The following is a 22,075-nucleotide window of genomic DNA, read 5'->3' as shown; positions in this document are numbered from 1 at the left end:
GCAGGAACATCAAATGGGAAAAGGAAAGTCTATTCAGCAAGCATTGCTGGGAAACCTGGACAGCTGTATGCAAAGCAATGAAACTAGAACACACCCTCACACCACGCACAAAAATAAACTCCAAATGGCTGAAAGACTTAATTAAATATATGACAGGACACCATCAAACTCCTAGAAGAAAACATAGGCAAAACACTCTCTGACATCAACATCATGAATATTTTCTCAGGTCAGTCTCCCAAAGCAATAGAAATTAGAGCAAAAATAAACCCATGGGACCTCATCAAACTGAAAAGCTTTTGCACAGCAAAGGAAACCCAAAAGAAAACAAAAAGACAACTTACAGAATGGGAGAAAATAGTTTCAAATGATGCAACTGACAAGGGCTTAATCTCTAGAATATACAAGCAACTTATACAACTCAACAGCAAAAAAACCAATCAATCAATGGAAAAATGGGCAAAAGACCTGAATAGACATTTCTCCAAGGAAGATATACAGATGGCCAACAAACACATGAAAAAATGCTCAACATCGCTGATTATAAGAGAAATGCAAATCAAAACTACCATAAGATACCACCCCACACCAGTCAGAATGGCCATCATTAATAAATCCACAAATAACAAGTGCTGGAGGGGCTGTGGAGAAAAGGGAACCCTCCTGCACTGCTGGTGGGAATGTAAACTGGTACAACCACTATGGAGAACAGTTTGGAGATACCTTAGAAATCTATACATAGAACTTCCATATGACCCTGCAATCCCACTCTTGGGCATCTATCCGGACAAAGCTCTACTTAAAAGAGACACATGCACCTGCATGTTCATTGCAGCCCTATTCACAATAGCCAGGACATGGAAACAATCCAAATGTCCATCGACAGATGATTGGATTCGGAAGATGTGGTATATATACACAACGGAATACTACTCAGCCATAAAAAAGAATGACATAATGCCATTTGCAGCAACATGGATGGAGCTAGAGAATCTCATACTGAGTGAAATGAGCCAGAAAGACAAAGACAAATACCATATGATATCACTTATAACTGGAATCTAATATCCAGCACAAATGAACATCTCCTCAGAAAAGAAAATCATGGACTTGGAGAAGAGACTTGTGGTTGCCTGATGGGAGGGGGAGGGAGTGGGAGGGATCGGGAGCTTGGGCTTATCAGACACAACCTAGAACAGATGTATAAGGAGATCCTGCTGAATAGCATTGAGAACTATGTCTAGATACTCATGTCGCAACAGAAGAAAGGGTGGGGGAAAAAACTGTAACTGCAATGTATACATCTAAGGATGACCTGACCCCCTTGCTGTACAGTGGGAAAATAATAAAAAAAAAAAAAAAAAAAAAAAACATACATACCACTAATTACCTTAAATGTAAATGGACTAAATACCCCAACCCAAAGACATAGACTGGCTGAATGGATACAAAAACAAGATCCACATTTATGCTGTCTTCAAGAGACCCACTTTAGTTCTAGAGACACATACAAATTTAAAGTGAGAAGATGAATGAAAACATTCCATGCAAACGGGTATCAAAAGAAAGCTGGAGGAGCAATACTCATATCAGACAAAATAGACCTTAAAATAAAGGACATTATAAGAGATAAAGAAGGACATTACATAATGATCAAAGGATCAATCCAAGAAGACATAACAATTGTAAATCTATAGGCACCCAACATAGGATCACCTCAATATACAAGGCAACTGATAACAACCTTAAAAGAAGAATTTGATAATAACACAATAATAGCAGAGGACTTTTAACACTCTACGTATAGCAATGGACAGATCATTCAGACAAAAAATCAACAAGGAAACACAGGCCTTAAATGACGCATTAGACCAGATGGACTTAATAGATATTTATAGAACATTCCATCCAAAAGCAGCAGAATACACATTCTTCTTAAGTGCACATGGAACATTTTCTAGGATAGAACACATTCTGGGCCACAAATCAAGCCTCAGTAAATTTAAGGAAATTGAAATCATATCAAGCATCTTTTCCAACCACAACGCTATACAAGTAGAAGTCAACAACAAGAAAAAAGCTGCAAAAAAACCACAAACACGTGGAGACTAAGCAACATGCTACTAAACAACCAATGGATCACTGAAGAAATCAAAGAGGAAATTTAAAAGTACCTAGAAGCAAATGACAAAGACACAACAATCCAAAACCTATGGGATGCAGCAAAAGCAGTTCCAACAGGGAAGTTTATAGCAATACAAGCCTACCTCAGGAAACAAGAAAAAGCTCAAATAAATAACCTAACTTCACAAAGAAGCAACTATAGAGAGAACAGACAAGACCCAGAGTTAGCAGAACAAAAGAAATCATAAAGATCAGAGCAGAAATAAATGAAATGGGATTCCCATTGTGGTACAGCGGAAACTAATCTGACTAGGAACAAAGGTTGCAGGTTTGATCCCTGGCCTCGCTCAGTAGGTTAGGATCTGGCATTGCTGTGAGGTGTGGTGTGCATTGCAGACATAGTTCGGATCTTGCATTGCTGTGGCTGTGGTGTAGGGTGGCAGCTGTAGCTCCAATTCGACCCCTAGCCTGGAAACCTCCATATGTTGCAAACGTGGCCCTAAACAAAAAGAAAAAAAAAAGAAACAAAAGAAATTGAAATGAAGAAAATCATAAAAAAGATCAATGAAACTAAAAGTGGTCCTCTGAAAAGGTCAACAAAATTGATAAACCCTTAGCCAGACTAATCAAGAAAAAAAAGAGAGGACTTAAATCAATAAAATGAGAAATGAAAAAGAACTTACAACTGACATCACGGAAATACAAAGGATTATAAAAGCCTACTACAAGCAAACATATGCCAATAAAATGGACAACTTAGAAGAAATGGACAAATTCTTAGAAAGGTACCATCTTCCAAGACTAAACCAAGATGAAATAGAAAAGATGGACAGACTAATTACAAATACTGAAATTGAAATTGTGATTTTAAAACTTCCAACAAACAAAAGTCCAGGATAAGATGGCTTCACAGGCAAATTCTATCACACATTTAGAGAAGAGCTAACACCCATCCTTCAAAAAATTGCAGAGGAAGGAGGACTCCCAAACTCATTCTATGAGGCAACCATCACCCTGATACCAAAACCAAAGATACCACACACAAAAAGAAAATTACAGGCCAATATCACTGATGAACATAGATGCAAAAATCCTCAACAAAATTCTAGCAAACCAAATCCAACAATACATTAAAAGGCTTGTACACCATGATCAAGTGGGATTTATCCCAGGGATGCAAGGATTTTTCAATACCTGCAAATCAATCAGTGTGATACACCACATTAACAAACTGAAGAGTAAAAACCATATGATCTTCTCAATAGATGCAGAAAAAGATTTTGACAAAATCCATTTCTAATTAAAAAAAAAAAAAAAAAAAAAACCCAGGGAGTTCCCATCGTGGTGCAGCAGAAACAAGTCCAACTAGGATCCATGAGGTTGCAGGTTTGATCCCTGCCCTTGCTCAGTGGGTTAAGGATCTGGAGTTGCCGTGAGCTGTGGTGTAGGTCACAGATGCATCTCAGATCCTGCATTATTGTGTGGCCCTAAAAAGCAAAAAAAAAAAAAAAATCCTCCAGAAAGTGGGCATAGAGGGAACCTACCTCAACATAATATAATAAAGACCATATATGACAAACCCTAGCATCATTCTCCATGGTGAAAAGCTGATAGAATTCCCACTAAGAACAATACAAAGATGTCCATTTTTTTTTTTTTTTTTTTTTTTTGTCTCTTTCTTGGGCCGCTCCCACGGCACATGGAGGTTCCCAGGCCAGGGGTCAAATCGGAGTTGCAGCCACTGGCCTACGCCAGAGCCACAGCAACGCGGGATCCGAGCCGCGTCTGCAACCTACACCACAGCTCACGGCACCACCAGATCGTTAACCCACTGAGCAAGGGCAGGGATCAAACCCGCAACCTCATGGTTCCTAGTCGGATTCATTAACCACTGCGCCACGACGGGAACTCCAAGATGTCCATTCTTGCCACCACTATTCAACATAGTTTTTGAAGTCCTAGCTTTGGCAATCAGAGAAGAAAAAGAAATAAAAGGAATCCAAATTGGAAAGGAAGAAGTAAAACTATCACTGTTTGCAGTTGATATGATACTAAACCTAGAAAATCCTAAAGATACTACCAGAAAACTGTTAGAGCTCATCAGCAAATTTGGTAAGGTTGAAGGATACAAAATTAATACATAGAAATTGACTACATTTCTACATGCTAACAACAAAAAAAAATCAAAAAGAAAAATTAGGGAAACAATCCCATTTACTATCGCTTCAAAAAGAATAAAATACCTCAGAATAAACCTACCTAAAGACATAAAGACCTGTACACTGAAAACTATAAGACTCTGATGAAAGAAATCAAAGATGACACAAACAGATGGAAAGACATACCATGCTCTTGGATTGGAAGAATCAATTCTGTCAAAATGAATATACTACCCAAGGCAATCTACAGATTCAATGCAATCCCTATCAAATTACCAAGGACATTTTCCACAGAACTAGAACAAAGTTATTTTAATGTTTGTTTGGAGGCACAAAAGATCCAAAATATCCAAAAGCCATCCCGAGAAAGAAAAATGGAGTTCCCATCATGGCACAGTGGAAATAAATCCGACTAGGAATCATGAGGCTGTGGGTTTGATCCATGGACTAGTTCAGTGGATTAAGGATCTGGCATTGCACTGAGCTGTGGTGTAGATCACATACACAGCTCAGATCCTGCATTGCTGTGGCTGTGGCATAGGCCAGCAGCTGTAGCTCCGATTTGACCCCTAGCCTGGGAACCTCCATATGCCATGGATGTGGCCCTAAAAAGCAAAAATAAAAATAAAAAATAAAAATGGAGCTGGAGGAATCAGGCTCCCAGACTTCAGACTATACTACAAGCTACAGTCATCAAAACTGTATGGTACTGGCACAAAGACAGAAATATAGGTCAGTGGAACAGGATAGAAAGCCCAGAATTCAACCCACACACCTACAACCAACTAATCTATGACAAAGGAGGCAAGAATATACAATGGCAAAAAGACAGTCCCTTCAATAAGTGGTTCTGAGAAAAATGGACAGCTACATGTAAAAGAATGAAATTAGAACACTTCCTAACATCATACACAAAAATAAACTCCAAATGGATTAAAGACCTAGATATAAGACCAGACACTATAAAACTCTTAGAGGAAAACATAGGCCAAACTCTCTTTGACATAAACCATAGCAATATCTTCTCAGATGCACCTCCTAGAGTAATGATAATAAAAACAAAAATAAACAAATGGGACTTAATTAAACTTAAAAGTTTCTGCACAGCAAAGGAAACCCTAAACAAAACTAAAAGACAACCCACTGAATGGGAGAAAATATTTGCAAATGAAGCAACTGACAAGGGATTAATCTCCAAAATTTATAAATACTCCTGCAGCTCAATACCAAAAAAACAAACAACTCCATCAAAAAATGGGCAGAAGATCTAAACAGACAATTCTCCAAAGAAGACATACAGATGGCCAAAAACACATGAAAAGATGTTCAACATCACTAATTATTAGAGAAATACAAATCAAAACTACTATGAGCTACCACTTTACACCAGCCAGAATGGCCATCATCAAAAAGTCTATAAACAATAAATGCTGGAGAAGGTGTGGAGAAAAGGGATAACTCCTTTACCATTGATGGGAAAACAGTATGTAGATTCCAAAAAAAAAACCTAAAAATAGAATTACCATTTGATCCAGCAATCACACTCCTGGGCATCTAACCAGAGAAAACCATAACTTAAAAAGATAGCATCTACTCCAGTGTTCACTGCAGCACTATATACAATAGCCAAGACATGGAAGCAACCTAAATTAAATGTCCATCAACAGAGGAGTGGATAAAGAAGATGTGTTACATATACACAGTGGAATATTTCTCAGCCATTAAAAGTGCTGAGAGCCGAGTTTCAAGAATGGAATCCACCTGATGACAGAGTCCAGGGGATCCAGAAGACGGGAGTCCACCTGATGACAAAGTCCAGGGGACTCTGAAGAAAGGAATCTGCCTGATGACAAAGTCCAGGAGATTCTGAAGAAGGCTCTGCAAAACAGCACATCCACTAGGCCTCGAAGCCCCCACCAGGCATTAGAGACCAGTGCCTGGAGATACATACCTTTGGCTTCTATTCTTTTGTTTTTAACAATTGATCCATGCCTTGCTTACTGTGCCTTAACTCTGTGTTCTTTTTGCCTTAAGAAAAGAATTTATTATTCTCTATTTAAGCTTCAACCTATTTTTGTTTGTTAGCCTTTAGTTTATCTTTGGAGCTATGGCTCCATGCTGCCTACTCTAAAATAATAGCTTCTGGGGAGGTTTCTGTTTTTTTCACACAATGACCTTAGATAATACTGGCATGCTTTATTTAGGCAGCACAATTATTTAGTTTTTACAATATAATATGTAGGCATTAGGAATTGATGAGTTCCCTTCGTGGCGCAGTGATTAACGAATCTGACTAGGAACCATGAGGTTGCGGTTCGATCCCTGGCCTTGCTCAATGGGTTAAGGATCCGGCATTGCCGTGAGCTGTGGTGTAGGTTGCAGACACGGCTTGGACCCCGTGTTGCTGTGGCTGTGGCATAGGTCGGCAGCTGCAGCTCCGATTCGACCCCTAGCCTGGGAATCTCCATATGCCGTGGGAGCAGCCCAAGAAATGGCAAAAAGAAAAAAAAAAAAAAAAAGGAATTGATGATTATTATTACTTTATTGTATTAAGTATAAAAATCTATCATAATGTTAGAAGTTAAAGTAAGATTGTTGCTAGGTAGTAAATAGACATTTGTGTTAAAGGACAATGAAGTGTACGTGACATTTACAAGGTTGTCTGTGACCTGTATGTGTCTCTAGCTTTCTGCTTGTTCACTCTTTAATGGGTTTATGGTGTACTTTCCCCGATCCAGGTGCCTTTTTCTATCTTTACACTTAATCTGTAACCCTGGAACAGTTATGAGATATTGACCTTTTTTACTGATGTAAGTTTTAAGATTTTTCCCTATATAAGCTGCTGCTGTTCACCAATAAATTTGAGACTGCTTGAGCCCTACTAGAGAGTGTGTCTCTGTTTTTCTTCCTGCGCCTGCCACCCCTCCTCTTCAGGAAATCCCCTGACCACGGGGGCTGGACCCTGGCATAAAAGGAAAGACATAATGGCATTTGCAGCAACATGGATGGACCTAGAAATTATCATGCTAAGTGAATTTAGTCAGACAGTGAGACAACAACGTCATATGCTATCACTTATATGTGGAACCTAAAAAAAAAAAAGATACAATGAACTTCCTTGCAGAACAGATACTAACTCACAGACTTTGAAAACCTTATGGTTTCCAAAGGATGGGCTGGGGGTTTGGGATGGAAATGCTCAAAAACTGGGTTGTGACGATCATTGTAGAACTAAAAACAAACAAACAAACAAAAAAGGCCATAAAGAAAAAGGACACTACTTAATAATAAAAGGGTCAGTTCAAGAGAATATTATACTCGATAATATATATGCCACTAATATAGGAACACCCAAATACATAAAACAAATACTAACAGACACAAAAAGAGAATTTTATGGGAATACAATAGTAGGAGACTTTAACACCCCACACACATCAATGGACAGATCCTCTAGACGGAAAATCAACAAGGCAACAGAGATCCTAAGTGTTATAATAGAAGAGTTAGATTTTTTTTTTTTTTCCTTTCTACAGCCGCATCTGTGGCATATGGAAATTCCCAGTCTGGGGGTCAAATTAGAGCTGGAGCTACAGGCCTACACCACAGCCACAGCAACACCAGATCTGAGCCACATCTGGGCTCTAAGCCACAGCTTGCAGAAACATGGGATCCTTAACCCACTAAGAGAGGCCAAGGATTGAATCCACATTCTCATGGGTTCTTAACCCACTGAGCCACAGTAAGAAATTCAAACAGTTAGATTTCATTGATATGTTCAGGACATTACATGCAAAAAAAAAAAAAAAAGAATATATTTCTTTTCAAGTGCACATGGAACATTTCCTAGGATTGACACAAAACTGGGACACAAAAATAACCTCAACAAATTTAAAGTTACAGAAATTATTTCAAGTATCTTCTCTGATCACAATGACATGAAACTAGAAATTGAGCACAGGAAGAAAAAATGACCATATGGAGTTCCCGTCGTGGCTCAGTGGTTAGCGAATCTGACTAGGAACCATGAGGTTGCAGGTTTGATCCCTGGCCTTGCTCAGCAGGTTAAGGATCCAGCATTGCCGTGAGCTGTGGTGTAGGTTGCAGATGTGGCTCGGGTCCCACGTTGCTGTGGCTCTGGCATAGGCCAGTGGCTACAGCTCCAACTTGACCCCTAGCCTGGGAACCTCCATATGCCTCAGGAGCAGCCCAAGAAATGGCAAAAAGACGAAAAAGGAAAAAAGAAAAAATGACCATATGTACACTAAACAAGATGCTACTAAAAAAACCAATTGGTTAACACGGAAATCACAAAGGAAATTAAAAAAATCTCTTGAGACAGGAGTTTCCATTTGGCTCAGTGGTAATGAAACCAACTAGTAACCATGAGGATGTGGGTTTGATCCCTGGCCTTGGTCAGTGGGTTAAGGATCTGGTGTTGCTGTGAGCTGTGGTGTAGGTTGGCAGCTGCAGCTCCAACTTGACCCCTAGCCTGGGAACTTACATATGCCACAAGTGCGGCTCTTATATATATATATATATATATATATATATACATATATATATATATATATATACACACACACACATCAAGACAAATGACAATAAAAGTACAACCATACAAAATCTATGAGATGCCTCAAAATCTCATCAAAAGCAGTTCTTAGAGGGATGTTCATAGCAATGGAGGCCTCAAATAACAAGAGAAATCCCAAATCAACAACCTAACCTACCACCTGAAAGAATTAGAAAAAGAATACACAAATCTAAAGTCAGCAGAGGAAAGGAAATCATAAAGATCAGAGAGGAAAACAATAAAATACAGATTTAAAATACCGAGGGAAACAATCAATAAAACCAAGAGCTGGTTCTTTGAAAGGGTAAACAAAATTAACAAACCTCTGGCCAGATTTACCAAGAGGAGAAAGAGAACCCAAATAAAATAAGAAATGAAAAAGCAGAAATCTGGGAGTTCCCGTCGTGGCGCAGTGGTTAACGAATCCGACTAGGAACCATGAGGTTGCGGGTTCGGTCCCTGCCCTTGCTCAGTGGGTTAACGATCCGGCGTTGCCATGAGCTGTGGTGTAGGTTGCAGACGCGGCTCGGATCCCGCGTTGCTGTGGCTCTGGCGTAGGCCGGTGGCTACAGCTCCGATTCAACCCCTAGCCTGGGAACCTCCATATGCCGCGGGAGCGGCCCAAGAAATAGCAACAACAACAACAACAACAAAAAAAAAAGACAAAAAAAAAAAGAAAAAGCAGAAATCTCAACTGATACTGCAGAACACAATAAAACACAGTAATATGAGCAATTACATGCCAAAAAATTTGACAACTTAGAAGAAATGGACAACTTTCTAGAAATATATAGCCCACCGAAACAGAATCAAGAATAGATCATTTGAACAGATCAATCACTAGAAATGAAACTGAGTATGCAATTAAGAAAAAAAAACTCCCTACAAACAAAAGTCCAGTACCAGATAGTTTCACACACAAATTCTACCAAACATACAAAGAGGAACTTATACCCATCCTTCTTAAACTTTTCCAAAAGACTGAGAAGGAACACTCCCAAAGACATTCAATGAAGCCACCATCACCCTAATAACAAAACCAGACGAAGATATTGCCAAAAAAAGAAAACTATAGGCCAATATGTTTGATGAATATAGATGCAAAATTCTTAATGAAATTTTAGCCAACTGAATCCAACAACACATAAAAAAGATCATACACAATGCCCAAGTGATATTCATTCCAAATTCACAAAGATGGTTCAACATATGCAAATCAATCAATGTAGTATAACATATTAACAAAAGGAAAGTCAAAGACCACATGATTATCTCAATAGATGCTGAAAAGCATTTCACAAAATCCAACATCCATTCAAGATAAAAAAAACTCTTAACAAAGTGGGTATAGAGGGAACATAGCTCAACATAGTAAAAGCCATTCATGACAAACCCACAGCCCATATAATACTCAGTGACAAGGATGCCTCCACTAACTACTATTTTTCAACATAGTATTGGAACCCCTAGTCACAGCAATCAGGCCAAAAAAAGAAAAGAAAAGAAAAGAAAAATATCCAAATTGCAAGAGAAGAGGTAAAACTCGCTAAACGCAGATGACATGATACTATATATAGAAAACCCTGAGGACTCCACACAAAAACTACTCAAACTGAAAAATGAATTCAGCACAGTAGCAGGATACAAGACTAACATTCAGGATTCAGTTGCATTTCTGTACACTAATAATGAACTATTAGAAAAGGAATATAAAATCAATTTGGGAGTTCCTGCTGTGGCTTAGCAAGTTAAGAACCTAACATAGTATCTGTGAGGATGCAAGTTCAATCCCAGGCCTTGCTCTGTGGGTCAAAAATACAGTATTGCCACAAGCTGCAGAATAGGTTGCAAATGTGGCTCAGATCTGGTGTTGCCATGGCTGTGGTGTAGGCCTGCAGTTACAGCTCCTATTCAAGCCCTAGCCTGGGAATTTCCATATGGCACAGGTCAAGCCAAAAAAATTAAAAAATTAAAAATACCTTTTTAAATTGTACCCCCAAAACCCACAAAAATACCTAGGAGTAAACCTGACTGAGGAGGTGAAAGACTTATACCCAGAGAGCTATAAAAACATAAGCAAGAAAATCAAAAAGATTCAAAGAAATGAAAAGATATCTCACGCTCTTGCACTGAAAGAATATTCTTAAAATGGCCATACTACCCAAAGCATTCTACAGATTTATGTGATCCCTATCAAATTACCAATGACATTTTTCACAGAACTAGAACAAATATTCCAAAAACTTATATGGAACTAAAAAAGACCAAGAATTGCCAAAGCAATCCTGAGGGGAAAAAAAAAACAAAGCAGTAAGCAAAACTCTCCCAGACTTGAGACAATATTACAAAGCTACAGTCATCAAGACAGTGTGAAACTGGTGCAACAACAGACATACGGATCAATGGAACAGAACAGAGAGTCCAGAATAAACTCAGACACTTACGGTCAATTAATCTTCAACAAAGGACGCAGGAATACAAAATGGGAAAAAGCCTCCTCAACAATTGGTGCTGTCAAAACTGGATGGCTACATGTAAATCAATGGAACTAGAACACACCCTCACACCATGTACGAAATTAACTCAAAATGGATTAAAGACTTAAATACTAGACACCACACCATTAAACCCCTAGAAGAGAACATAGGAAAATCATTCTCTGACATAAACCATACCAGTGTTTTCTTAGGTCATTCTCCCAAATCAATACGAATAAAAATAAAAATAAGCAAATGGGACCTAATCGAAAACTTGCAAGCTTCTGCACAGCAAAGGAAACCATAAAAAAAGTAAAAAGACAATCTATGGATCAGGAGAAAATAGTTGCAAACAATGCAAGTGAATAGGGCTTTACCTCCAAAATATACAAACAACTCATTCAACTCATCAAAAAAAAACAAACAATGGAATCAAAAAATAGGCAGAAGACCTAAATAGACATTTCTCCAAAGAAGACATATGGAAGGCCAGTAAGAACATGAAAAAACACTCAATATCACTAATTATTAGAGAAATGCAAATCAAAACTACAATGAGGTACCACCACACACCAGTCAGAATGGCCATGATTAATAAGTCTACAAATAAGCAATGCTAGAGAGGGTGTGGAGAAAAGGAAACCCTCCTAAACTGTTGGTGGAATGTAATTGTACAAGCACTATGAAATAGACAGGGGTGTGGGGTGGAAGTGTAGGAAGGGGGGGGTTGGTGGGTACGATGGGGGAGCTGGGTGGGGAGGGTCGGATAGTGTGTCTGGTGGGGTACAGTCACATAGTGGAACTATAGCCGCAGGCCCAGAAATAGCAAAACAACAACAACAAAAAAACAAAAAAAAAAAAAAAAAAAAAAAAAAAAAAAAAAAAAAAAAAAAAAAAAATATACAGAGTTCTCAGAAAATTAAATATATGATCCAGCAATCCCACTCCTGGGCATACATCCGTACAAAACTATAATGCGAAAAGATATTGCATGGAGTTCCCATATGGCTCAGCAGTAATGAACCCAACTAGCATCCATGAGGATGCAGGTACAGTCCCTGGCCTTGCTCAGTGGGTTAAGGAGCTGGCATTGCCATGAGCTATGGTGTAGGTCACAGATACAGCTCAGGTCCTGCATGGCTGTGGCTGTGGCTGTGGCTGGCAGCTGCAGCTCCAATTCAACCCCTAGCCCGGGAACTTCCATATCCCAAAGTGAGGACCTAAAAAGCAACAACAAAAAAAAAAAAAAAAAAAAAAAGATAATTGCACCCATACAGCATAGCAGCACTATTCACAATAGCCAAGACATGGAGACAACCTAAATGTCCATTGACAGAAGAATGGATTAAGAAGATGTAGTACATATATACAATGGAATATTACACGGCCATAAAAAAGGAAATAATGCCGTTTGCAGCAATATAGAACACTAGAGAATCTCATACTAAGTGAAGGCAGAGACAAATACAATATGATATCACTTATAGTAGAATCTAAAATGTGGTACAAATGAACCTATCTACAAAATAAACTCACAGACATGGAATAACAGACTTGTGGTTGCAAGACGTCAGAGTAAAAGGACTTAAGCTCACATCCTCTCATGAAAACGCCAAAATTATAACTGCTGGACAATCATCAACAAAATAGACTAAAACTACTAAAAAAGATATCATGAACCCAAAGACAAAGAAGCCACAATGAGATGGTAGGAAGAGTTCTTTCACCAGGTAAGCCATCCCATACCCATTAGGCATATGACTCACAGACTGGAAAATAACTACATCACAGAGGCTCTCCCACAGGAATGAGTATGGAACCCCAGGTCAGGTTCCCAGCTTGTGGGTCTGTCATTGGGAGAAAGACAACCCCCCCCCCCCGCAGAGCATCTGGCAATGAAGGACGGTGGGGCTTGTAAGCAGGAGCTCCACAGGACTGGGGGGAACAGTGACTCCACTCTTGGAAGGTGCATACAGGTTTTTATGTGCTCTGAGTCCCAGGGCAAAGCAGGTACTCCATAAGAATCTGTGTAAGGCTTAGCTGCAGATCTTGGAGGGTCTCCTAGGAAAGTGGGGAGTGGCTGTAGCTGGCTGTGAGGGCAAGATATTGGAGGCAGAGTCTTCTTAGAATAATCATTAGTGCGATTTCCCCTGGAGGCTGCCATTTTTGAAAAATCTGGCCCCACCTATCAGGACTAAGAAGCCCCAGGCCAAACAACAAACAGTGGGAACACAGCTCCACCCATCACCAAATAGACTGCCTAAAAATTCTCCTAGGCACACAGCTGCCCCTAATCAACCCAAAGACAAACCCCCACCCACCAGAGGGGTAAGTCTGAGCTCCACTACCAGTGGAAAGGTATCAGTTCCTACCATCGGGAACTGCTACCTGTATCAACCTCACCCATAAGAGGGCAGACACCAGAAGCAGGAGAGACTGCAAAAAGGAGACCACACAAAAAGCTATACAAAACGAAAAGGCAAAGAAATATGAATCAGATGAAGGAACAAGACAAAAGCCTGAGAAAACAGCTAAGTGAACTGGAGATAAGCAACCTACATGAAAAAGACTTTAGAGTAATAACAGTAATGATGATGCAAGATCTCAGAAAAAAACTAAAGGCAAAGAAGGATAAATGAAAAGAAATGCTGAACAAAAAAAAACAGAATTTAAAGATTAAACAAGCAGAGATGCAAAATACTATAACTGAAATAAAACACTCACTATGAGGAACCAAAAGCAAAATACAGGAGGCAGAAGAAGGAATAATCAAGATGGAAGACAGACTGGTAGAAATCACTTATGCAGACAGAATAAAGAAAGAAAGAAAAGAAATGAGGACAGTCTAAGAGAACTCTGGGACAACATTAAACACACCATCTTTCCCATTATAGGTGTGCCAGGAGAAGACAAAGAGAAAGGGCTGGAGAAAATATTTGAAGCGATAGCAGCCGAAAACTTCCCTAACATGGGGAAGAAATTACTCACCAAAATCTAGGAAGCTCAACAAACACTATATAGAAGAAACCCAAGGAGGAACACCCTGAGACAAATATTAATCAAACTGACCAAAATTTAAAAGAAAATATTGGAAACATCTAGGATAAAGCAACAAATAGCATACAAGGGAACCCTAATAAGGTTATCAGCTGATTTTTCAGCAGAAACTCTGCAGGCCAGAGGGAGTGGCACGATATACTTAAAGTGATGAAAGGGAAGGAAAAAAAAAAAAAAACCACCAAGAATACTCTACCCAGCAAGGCTTTCATTCAGATTTGAAAGAAAAATCAGAAGCTTTACTGACAAGCAAAAGCTGAGAGAATTCAGCACCACATTAAACCAGCTTTACAACAAATACCAAAAGAACTTCTCTAGGCAGAAAAGAAAAGGCCCTAACTAGAAACAACAAAATGACAAATGAGAAAGCTCACCAGTAAAGACAAACCTACAGTAAAGGTAGGAAATCATCCACACACAAATGAGATACCAAAAGCAGCAATCATGAGAAGAGGAGAGGGTACAAATGCAGGATACTAGAAATGCATTTGCAATCAAGAGACCAGGAAATTTAAAAAATAATAATAAAATAAATTTTTTAAAAAATGGAGTTCCGGAGTTCCCGTCATGGCGCAGTGGTTAACGACTAGGAACCATGAGGTTGCGGGTTCGGTCCCTGCCCTTGCTCAGTGGGTTAACGATCCCGTGAGCTGTGGCTCGGATCCCGCGTTGCTGTGGCTCTGGCGTAGGCCAGTGGCTACAGCTCTGATTCACCCCTAGCCTGGGAATCTCCATATGCCGCGAAAGCGGCCGAAGAAATAGCAAAAAGACAAAAAAAAAAAAAAAAAGGAGTTCCCACTGTGGCGCAACAGAAACGAATCTGACTAGTATCCAGGAGGATGCGGGTTTCATCCCTGGTCTTGCTCAGTGGGTTGGGGATCCAGCGTTTCCGTGAGCTATGGATCCTGCATTGCTGTATCTGTGGCATAGGCCAGCAGCTGCAGCTCCAATTAGACGCCTAGCCTGGGAACCTCCATATGCCTCAGGTGTGGCCCTAAAAAGCAAAAAAAAAAAGAAAAAAGAGAGACCAGCAACTTAGTCTTGTATACATAGATTCCTATATCAAACCTCACAGTAACCGCAAACCAAAATGTCTACAATAGATTCACACACAAATGAGAAAAAGCAATCCAAACACAACACTAAAGATAATGATCAAACCACAAGAGAAGAGAATAAGAGAAACTGGGAAGAAAAAAGACCAACAAAAACAAATACAAAACAATTAACAAAATGGCATTAAAAACATACATATCAGGAGTTCCCGTGGCGCAGTGGAAATGAATCTGACTAGGAACCATGAGGTTGTGGATTTGATCCCTGGCCTCACTCAGTGGATTAAGGATCTGGTGTTGCTGTGGTGTAGGCCAGCAACTACTCCTCCAATTTGACCCCTAGCCTGGAAACCTCCATATGCCTGGGGTGTAGCTCTAAAAAAGAAAACAAACAAAAAAACACACACAAAAAAAACTTTCAACAAACAAAAGTCCAGAACCAGATGGCTTCACAGGTGAATTCTATCAAAAATTTAGAGAAGAGAGTTCCAGTCATGGCTCAGCGGTAGCAAACCTGACTAGTATCTTTAAGGATATGGGTTTGATCCCTCGTCTCACTCAGTGGGTTAAGTATCTGGCATTCCCATGAGCTGTGATGTAGGTTGCAGTTGCAGCTTGAATCCCTCATTGCTGTGGCTGTGGTGTAGGCTGGCAGCTGTAGCTCCAATTCAACCCCTAGCCTGGGAACTTCTACATGCTGCACATGCAGCCCTAAAAAGAAAAAGAAAAAGAAAAAAAATTAGAGAAGAGTAAATTCCTATCCTTCTGAAACTCTCCCAAAAAACTGCAGAGGAAGGAACACTCCCAAACTCATTCTATGAGGCCACCATCAACCTGATACCAAAACCAGACAAAGATACCACAAAAAAAAAAAAACTACAGGTCAATATCATTAATGAACATAGATGCAAAAATTCTCAACAAAATACTAACAAACCAAATCCAGCAATACATTAAAAGGATCATATACCATGATCAAGTGGGATTTATCCCAGGGATGCAAGGATTTTTCAATATCCACAAATCAATCAGTGTGACACACCACGTTAACAAAATGAAAAATAAAAACCATAAGATCATATCAATAGATGTAGAAAAAGCTTCTGACAAAATCCAACACCCATTTTTTGATAAAAACCCTCCAGAAAGTGGGCATAGAGGGAACCTACCTCAACATAGTAAAGGCCATATATGACAAACCCACAGCTAACATTATTCTCAACAGTGAAATGCTGAAAGAATTTCCATGAAGATCAGGTACAAGACAAGGATGTCCACTCTCACCACTTGTATTCAACATAGTTTTGGAATTCCTAGCCATGACAATCAAAGAAGAAAAAGAAATAAAAAGAATCCAAATTGGAAAAGAAGTAAAACTATCCCTGTTTGAAGAGGACATGATACTATACATAAAAAATCCTAAAGATGCAACCAGAAAACTGTTAGAGCTCATCAATGAATTTGGTAAGGTTGCAGATACAAAATTAATACACAGAAATCTATTGCATTTCTATACACTAACAATGAGAGATCAGAAAGAGACTTAGAATGCCATTTACCATTGCATCGAAAAGAGTAAAATACCTATGAATAGGAGTTCCCATTGTGGTTCAGCAGGTTAAGAACCCAACTACTATCCATGAGGATTCAGTTTGATCCCTGGGTTAAGGATCAGTGTAGGTCACAGATGCAGCTTGGATCTAGCATTGCTGTGGCAGCAGCAGCTCCAATTCATCCCCTAGACCGGGAACTTCCATATGCTGCAAAAAGAAAAAAAGACCCTATAAGAAAAGAAAACAAAAAATCAAAAAAAAGAAAGAAAGGCAAAAAAAAAAAAAAAAAAAAAAAGCTTACCTAGAGACAAAAGACCTATACTCTGAAAACTATAAGATGCTAATGAAAAAAATCAAAGATAACACAAACAGATGGAAAGATAGACCATGTTCTTGGAATGGAAGAATCAATATTGTTCAAATGACTATACTACCCAAGGCAATCTACGTATATAACACAATCCCCATCAAATTACCAATGGCATTTTTTACAGAACTAGAACAAAAAAAAAAAAAAAAATTTTAATTTGTATGTTAACACAAAAGACCTTGAGTAGCCAAAGCCATCCTGAGAAAGAAAAATGAAGCTGGAGGAACCAAGGTCCCTGACTTCAGACTATACTACAAAGCTACAGTCATCAACACAGAATGGTATTGGCATAAAAACAGAAATATAGAACAATGAAACAGGATAAAAAGCCCAGAAATAAACCCATATACCTATGGTCAACTAATACACAACTAATAACATGTATTGACAGAAGTACTGTGCTTACTGATAAAGTACAAGAGAAAATTCAATTCTTCTAACTATTCTGTAAGACAAATAAAACCATTACCCATAATTTTTTTTTTTTTTTTTTGTCTTTTTAGGGCCGCACCCATGCCATACGAAGGTTCCCGGGGGAGGGGTTGAATTGGAGCTGTAGCCGCTGGCCTACACCACAACCACAGAACGCCAGATCCAAGCAGCTTCTACAACCTACACCACAGCTCACAGCAATGCCAGATCCTTAACCCACTGAACAAGGCCAGGGATTGAACCTGCATCCTCATGGATGCTAGTCAGGTTCATTTCCGCTGAGCAAAGAAGGGAACTCCCCCAAATTTTTATAGATGAGAAAACTCACCTCATCAAAAATTCTCAAAGATGTATATCACTTCTTACCATATAAAGGGGCAACTCTTTATCCTGGCATTCAAAGCCCCCCACCATGCAGCTTACCTTGCTTTCCAATCCTATTTCTCCTCCTTCCCCATGCATTCCTGCCCTGCAGCTGAACTAGACAGCGTGTCACTCCCCAAATACGCCTTGCACTTTCCCAACAGGCCACCTTGGCTCATGCTGCCCCTGCTCTGGACAACAATCTTCGTCTTCTTTGCCCCTGAAGGGGCTTTACATCCTCTAGCTGAATAATCTGTTGGCCTCCTTCAGTCAGTCACATCACTGTCCCGTTGTGGTAACCACACTCACCTAGAAGAGTTTCACCTGCCTCAAATTTTATCATTGTCTGCATTCAGGTCTTATCTTCCCTGTGAGGATGCAAGCTCCGTAAGAGTAAGGACCATGCATGACACATTTTTTGAATCCTGCACAAAGTCTAGCAAACAGAATGCCAGCATGTGGAAAGCACTCAGCAAATACCAGGAGAGAGAAGCGGGGAAAGGAAAACAACTTGGTAAAAATGCCTACCTGAGACACAGAAGCGTCAAAACCCCCACTGACATTTCCATTACAATCTTCACAGGAAAAGTGTCTTTCTTTGCTCACAGCGCTAGAAGGCAAGAATGGATTAAAGAGACAATGTCCAGAAGCAGCATGCACAGGGCACAGGGGAAGCAGCCAGGCCAGGAGACCCAGATCACGCATCCCTCCACCGCCACATACAACACCTTGGAAAAGCAACTGAACACCTTCGGGACTCAGTTCTCTCATCGGTAAAGTAAGTAAACTGTCTCTGCAAAACCTGTCCCAGCTCAAATCCTATGCCCTCATTCCATAAAACATTTGGTCAACTAATTAAGACCATATTGGAACTATGCTGGAGTTTCTGATCTTGGGACAGAATGTTTGGAAGTGGACCTCAGAGGTCACGTCTGATCCTCTCAAAGTTAAATAACACCTAGAAGCTCTCTACATGCATAACAAGCTGAGGCTTCTTCTCCATTAGAGACAATGCTGGGGCTGGCACAATGGAAAAGCCAGGTTTGGTAATTACTTAAAACATTTTTTTTCCCTTTTGGCCAGGGTTTATTCTTAACAATAGGACTATATTAAAAGCCTAGTATTGGTGTTCCCTCATGGCCCAGTAGGTTAAGGACTCAGCATTGTCACTTTTGCGACTCCGATTACCCCTGTGGCAGGAGTTCAGTCCCTCACCTGGGAACTTCAGTGTGCCACAGGTGTAGCCAAAAAGAAAAAAGAGAAGTTACTATTTATTATTAAGTGATTATTATACGCCACCTTTAGTGGGGTTTTTTTTAAAGGTTATACTCCATTTATAGTTATTATAAAATATTGGCTATAATCCCTGTGCTATGCAATATATACCTGTAGCTTTTTTTGCTGTGGTTTTGAGTGTTCTTTGTTTTTTTGCCTTTTTTAGGGCTGCACTTGAGGCATATGGAGGTTCCCAGGCTAGGGGTCAAATCAGAGCTGTAGCTGCCAGCCTACACCACAGCCACAGCAACCGGGATCTGAGTGGTGTCTGTGACCTACACCACAGTGCATGGCAATGCCAGATCTTTAACCCACTGATCAAGACCAGGGATCAAACCCACATCCTCATGGATCCTAGTCGGATTGGTTTCCATTGAGCCACAATGGGAACTCCCTTAGCTTATTTTATACATAATTGTTTGTACCTCTTAATTCCTTACCATTACATTGCCCCTCTCCCCAAGAAAGATTTTAAGTATTGTATTTACTAAACAGCCAAGGTGAAAGGTAGAGCCAGAGATGTGGCCTGAGGGCGGAAGAGGTTTGGGAAGAACAAGGTGTGGCCTAGAGAGAGGGCAGCCAATCACCACCACCTACCAAAAGGGAGGAAAGGGCTGTGTGGCCTGAGGTGAAAAAAATCTGAAGCAGTTCCAGATGTGATGGGAGGAGGGGCGAGGAGGGCAGGGGAGTGTTTGCTTTAAGCAGCCAGAATACATAGAGCGGGGGCACTTCAAAAGGATTTACTTACCAACCTGAATGCTTCATGGCATCAAGTAGAAGTTTGACATATGGATCTAGAAAGATATTGATTCAATTACATAGGCTAATTGGAAAAAATAACACCAATGAAATTATCCAAGGAGCAGTAAAAGATATCAAAAAGTACCTCACAAATCTTGGTAAAATAATACTATCTTAAAGTTATAAAAATGAATATGAAAAGAACAAGTTTAAATTAACCTCAAAGCAAATCTTTGAGGAATTGAAACACTAATCGAAAATACCAAGACAGGCACTACCAAACATCTAGGATAATTTCAAATGTGCTTCTCAGGTAAATGATCAAACGCAATGTATTAAAGTCTATACCAAGGAGTTCCTGCTGTAGCTCAGCAGATTATGAACCAATTAGTATCCACGACGATGAAGGTTCGATTCCTGGCCTCGCTCGGTGGGTTAAAGTATCCAGCACTGCCATGAGCTGCAGTGTAGGCCGCAGATGTAGTTCAGATCTGGCACTGCTGTGGCTGAGGCATAGGCCTAGCTGCAACTCCGATTCAATCCCTAGCCCAGGAACTTCCATATGCTAAAGGTGTGGCCCTAAAGAGCCAAAAAAAGATTTTTTGGGGGGGGCTCTTTAGGGCCGCACCCACAGCATATGGAGATTCCCAAGCTAAGGGTCGAATCAAAGCTGTAGCTGCCAGCCCACACCACAGCCACAGCAACTTGAGCTCCAAGCCACACCTGCGACCTACACCACAGCTTGCGGCAACGCCAGATCCTTAACCCACTGAGCAAAGCCAGGGATCAAACCTGTGTCCTCATGGGTACTAGTCAGATTTGTTAACCACTGAGCCACAATGGGAACTCAAAAAAAAAATTTTTTTAAGTATATACCAAAAGACTGAGGGTATCCAGGACCATATCCATAGAGATAGTAGCATAGTATCTGGATTAGAGGAAAGCAATAAGTAGCCCCACTGTTGTCTGTCCTGGTCCATATCTAGTGTCGCATTCTGAGTACCACAATCTAAACAGGACCTGCCAACTGAGCTCTTCCATGGGGGAAGGTGACTAGCAAAGTGCAGAACCATGTTTGGCAGGAAGAAAGGGATTTGTGCATTTGGGAAAGAGAAAGAAGATTTAACTAACACCACAGTAGCTTCCAGTATCTGAAGGGGTGCCATGTGGGAACAGATCCAGTCAACATTTCTTCAGAGGACAGAACAAGGACCAAAGGGTAGAGGTTACCTGGGGCAGATTTCAACTTAGTACAAGAAAGGATTTTCCTACAGTTCAAGCTGTCGATACAATAGCCAGGTAGCCTCAAAAGGTCTCAGAGATAACCTGTTCCAGTAGAGGTCTGTAAACACTCTGGTCAGGGATGGGGGTGAAAAGGCCTAGACGACTCCTGAGCCCCCGCACCCCTGACTTCTAAGAAACAGACTATGAGCGGTTACAGAAAAATATGATGAATCCAAACACCTCTAATATCAACTTTTCACATAGATGTCTTGTCTGAGAGTATAAATGCAAGGCCAATTACGTAACATAAGCCAAAAAATAGAAAAAGAATCAAGGGGATTGGGGGGGATGGGGGGGTAGGTTTGGCTGTGCCCACGGCATGCGGAAACTCATGGGCCAGGGATCAAACCCACACCACAACAGTGACAACACCAGATCCTTAACTGTTAAGCTACCAGGGAACTCCTTCAAGGGTTTTTTGTTTCTGTTTTGTTTTTTTGTTTTTTTTTTTTAAGTGTTGAAAGCTAAAACAGGTGAGTTAAAGAAAAGTAGTGTGAGATCTGAAAGTTAGGTATAGGTTACTGATCTACATGTCTCTTAAGAGTGTTAACAGTAAGACAATTATTAATAAAGTAAATTATTATTCAGGAGTTCTCGCTATGGGACAGT

At 40.1% G+C, this 22,075-nt stretch overlaps 1 protein-coding gene across 7 annotated transcripts in view; it reads right to left on the bottom strand.

Moving 5' to 3' along the window:
- ATP23 (ATP23 metallopeptidase and ATP synthase assembly factor homolog) overlaps positions 1-22,075 on the bottom strand; it is a 99,398-nt gene that overhangs the window by 17,622 nt on the left and 59,701 nt on the right. For 3 of the 7 annotated variants that reach the window (XM_021091907.1, XM_021091906.1, XM_003481644.4), the window contains exons 2-3: positions 20,190-20,235; positions 18,695-18,776 (exon numbers count right to left, since the gene is read on the bottom strand). The exons of 2 other annotated variants lie outside the window; for them this stretch is intronic. In XM_021091907.1, coding sequence (XP_020947566.1) covers positions 18,695-18,776; positions 20,190-20,235 — 128 coding nt within the window. Of the gene's footprint in view, positions 1-18,694; positions 18,777-20,189; positions 20,236-22,075 lie in introns of those variants that run through there. 2 more of the 7 variants (XM_021091901.1, XM_021091904.1) reach the window with 2 other exon arrangements.

The sequence above is a fragment of the Sus scrofa genome, chromosome 5, assembly GCF_000003025.6.
Source record: "Sus scrofa isolate TJ Tabasco breed Duroc chromosome 5, Sscrofa11.1, whole genome shotgun sequence".
Classification (NCBI taxonomy): domain Eukaryota; kingdom Metazoa; phylum Chordata; class Mammalia; order Artiodactyla; family Suidae; genus Sus; species Sus scrofa.
The sequence above is the reverse complement of the archived record's forward strand: the minus strand, read 5'-3'. Positions and strand labels throughout refer to the sequence as shown.